At 65.0% G+C, this 2,819-nt stretch overlaps 1 protein-coding gene across 2 annotated transcripts in view; it reads right to left on the reverse strand.

The window, feature by feature from the left end:
* Nucleotides 1-2,532, reverse strand: part of PSTPIP1 (proline-serine-threonine phosphatase interacting protein 1) — a 15,423-nt gene extending 12,891 nt beyond the window's left edge. For both annotated transcript variants that reach the window (XR_003548153.1, XM_027768918.1), the window contains exons 1-3: nucleotides 2,509-2,532; nucleotides 979-1,079; nucleotides 709-783 (exon numbers count right to left, since the gene is read on the reverse strand). Coding sequence is in view for 1 of the 2 variants with exons in the window: in XM_027768918.1 (XP_027624719.1) it covers nucleotides 709-783; nucleotides 979-1,079; nucleotides 2,509-2,517 (185 nt within the window). In the remaining variant the exon portion in view is untranslated. The remainder of the gene's footprint in view (nucleotides 1-708; nucleotides 784-978; nucleotides 1,080-2,508) is intronic.
* Between the last annotated feature and the right edge of the window lie 287 nt (nucleotides 2,533-2,819).

The following is a 2,819-nucleotide window of genomic DNA, read 5'->3' on the forward strand; positions in this document are numbered from 1 at the left end:
GGGGCAGAGAGCGGCAGGTACCGCTGGCCTTCGGGAGAGGGGGCGCCAAGAGGGAGGCCATGCCATTTCACTCTACGTCAGGAAGTCCCCCTTCATCCCCTCTCCCTGTCCCCAGGGCCCGGAGAGCCCAGCTGCTCCAAGTCAGCTCCTCAGTGAGTCCCCTCCAAGTCAGGCAGAGCTGAGCCCCGGGGCCCACCTAATCCTGGAGGGCAGCTGTGTGTCGACCCCATCCCTGACAAGGAAATGAGGCATGGAGCATCGGGGCCGCCCTCAGCCACAGCCAGCAGGAGGGCAGACACTGGAAGCCAGATGTGCTCTCCTGGCCCTACCTCTGGCCACTGACTGTCCTCGAAGCCCGGGCTGAGCTGACACTGCAGGTGCTTGGGTAGCCTTTGGAGGGGCCTGTCACCCATGGGGGACTTGGGGGGATACCCAGGCTGGCATGGGCCGTGCTGTGAGGGTCTGAGGATCTGTGTCCACCCACCTCCCTACAGACCCTGACCAGCCCCTGGACCCTTGGATTTTTTCCCACCCACAACCTGACCTCCCCTTTAGCGCATGGCACCCAGGCACCCAGGAGGGTGCCCCAGACCCCCTCTCCCAGCAATGCAGGCCCTCCCTGACCCTGCCTGGTCTGCGCGTGCCCAGAAACCCTGCACCCCTCGGAAGGCCCAGATATGTGGTGAAGGCAGGGAGTGGGGCGCTTACTTGATCTCAGTCTGGCCGCCCGCCTTCCGGGCGATCTGCACCAGCTCCTTCCCGTAGCGCTCCTCTGCTTGCGCCCTGCGAGGACAAAGCACCCAGTCTACTCTGGTTCCCAGAGTCTGGAGACAGGCACAGCCTTCCCAGAAATCGAAACCGGCCAGCTACGCCCACCTGGAAGTACGGCATATGGCCCCTGCACGTGGGGACTCCCGACTCGCTGAAGCAGGGCTGCTCTGACGGCACCCGGCCACCAGCCCACCAGCCGACGCTCACCTCTGCCGCAGCAGCTCCTCCACGTCCTTGCACATCTTCCGGCCATCCAGCAGCCGCTGCAACAGCACCTCGTAGCCCGTGTGCGCCGTGAAGTCCCTGCACTGGACACAGGACAGAGGGCACGTGAGGGACGCACCAGGTAGTGCAGGCCGGGGACCCTCAGCCACCAGGAACAGCCTGTCCTGTCTCCACCTCCCTGAGTCAAGGTCATGTTTGGGAATTCAAGGCGAGTCTCGCACGGAGGCCCCACACCTGTGCGCCCGCCTGGCTGGCCGGCAAGGGTGTGTGCCCAGCTGGCACCAGAGCCGGCACCCAGGGCTGCAGAAGCCCCAGCGAGGCGGTGGGGAGGGCCAGCACCGAGGGCCATGATGACAGCAGCACAAAGGCCTCTCAGTGCCTGGCCCCTTGGGACCCCCAGTAACCAGGCTCTCAGCAGAACAAGCACACAGGGGCGTGGTGTGAGGGGCCAGAGGTCTCCAAAGATCCTCAGCCCTAGGGGGGTGGCCCCAGGGCAGGCTGCCCACTCCCACTCTCCAGCACTGCTCACGTGGCTTCCCCAGGGGAGGCAGTGGGTCCTGGGAGGGGCAGGAGCTTCTCTCTCCCTGGAGTCCTGCTCTTCAACCCCAGCTTGGCTGCAGACTCGGCCAGTCCTGAGATCTGGCATCTAGTCCGTCTGTCCCCATGGACACCTGGAGCCCCACACCCCATCTCCCAGCGCTCAGGGTGACACACCTCACCTCAGTCAAAGCCTCCTGCTCCTCCCCACCACAGACCTCCCTGCAAACCGCGGGGGTGTGGGGAGTAGGGCTGGGAGCTGCAGTCAAGGAGAGCTCTCTGCAGAGGGGCACCGGAACTGGGCCGTGGGGGCGTTCTAAGGAGAACCTGACGTGGGCACAAGGGCAGAGACGGCGCGGATCGTCCAGCCAGCCCCACGCTCCAGGCTGTCAGGCCCATGTTTGTCCTCCATCCTGGCAATTCCTCAGGAAGACCTGACGAGGATCAGCTGCCATGTGGTGACAGCAGGGCAGCTGGGCTCTGGCTGGCCACCCGGATCCCAGCAGAAGGGAGTGGCCCCCACGTCCAGCTGGTGTCGTGGGCCGGGCGGGGCCAGGCCTCCCTCTCTGAGGCTGTCGTGGGCAGCCACGTGCCTATTAACCAGCCAGCAAACCACAGCTGGTGCCCCTCGGCCTCTGCCCTCTCCTAGACCCCAGATCGAAACGTGCAGCGACCAGAAAGACAGGTGAGCCCCTGCCTCCCCCACCGCCCTACAAGGGGTCTCTGAGCTGGACAGCAGCATTTGGTCAGACCGCCGCAGACCGACCCCAGGACTGGGAAGCATCGTCTCCAGGGCCCCTCAGTCCTTGGGAGGAAAGGGCCCGCCTGAGGCCATGTGGGCACCAGGACGAGAAATGACTCCCAGGACCTGTTCTTACTTGGCCATGCTGTCTGCCCCTGCCGCCCCACTCCAGGAAGCCTTCTCTGTCCTATCCAAGGCCCTTGGCATAGAAAGAGAAGCAAAACCAAACCTACACTGGCCATCCTGGAGGAGGCGGCAGGCGGTAAGGGGCCCCTCAGGCTTGGTCCCCGATGCGCCGCAGGCTCCAGACCATCCTGCCCTGCTCGCTGCCACCTCAGTACTAGCCGGCTGAGTGAGACGTGGTCACTAGTGACCAGGATGTTCCGAGGAAGCGCCTGGCCCCAGGGGCTGCTGCTGGTGCCTCCTAGCCCTGCACCCCGCCCCGGCCACCTCCCGAGGGACAGGGCTCTGAGTCACTGCCAAGAGCTGGGAGAGCAGGGCTCTTGCTGCTGAGGAAATAAATGAAGCAGAGTCACTCCCCCGG

Source organism: Tupaia chinensis, unplaced genomic scaffold (assembly GCF_000334495.1).
Source record: "Tupaia chinensis unplaced genomic scaffold, TupChi_1.0 Scaffold000078_1, whole genome shotgun sequence".
Classification (NCBI taxonomy): domain Eukaryota; kingdom Metazoa; phylum Chordata; class Mammalia; order Scandentia; family Tupaiidae; genus Tupaia; species Tupaia belangeri.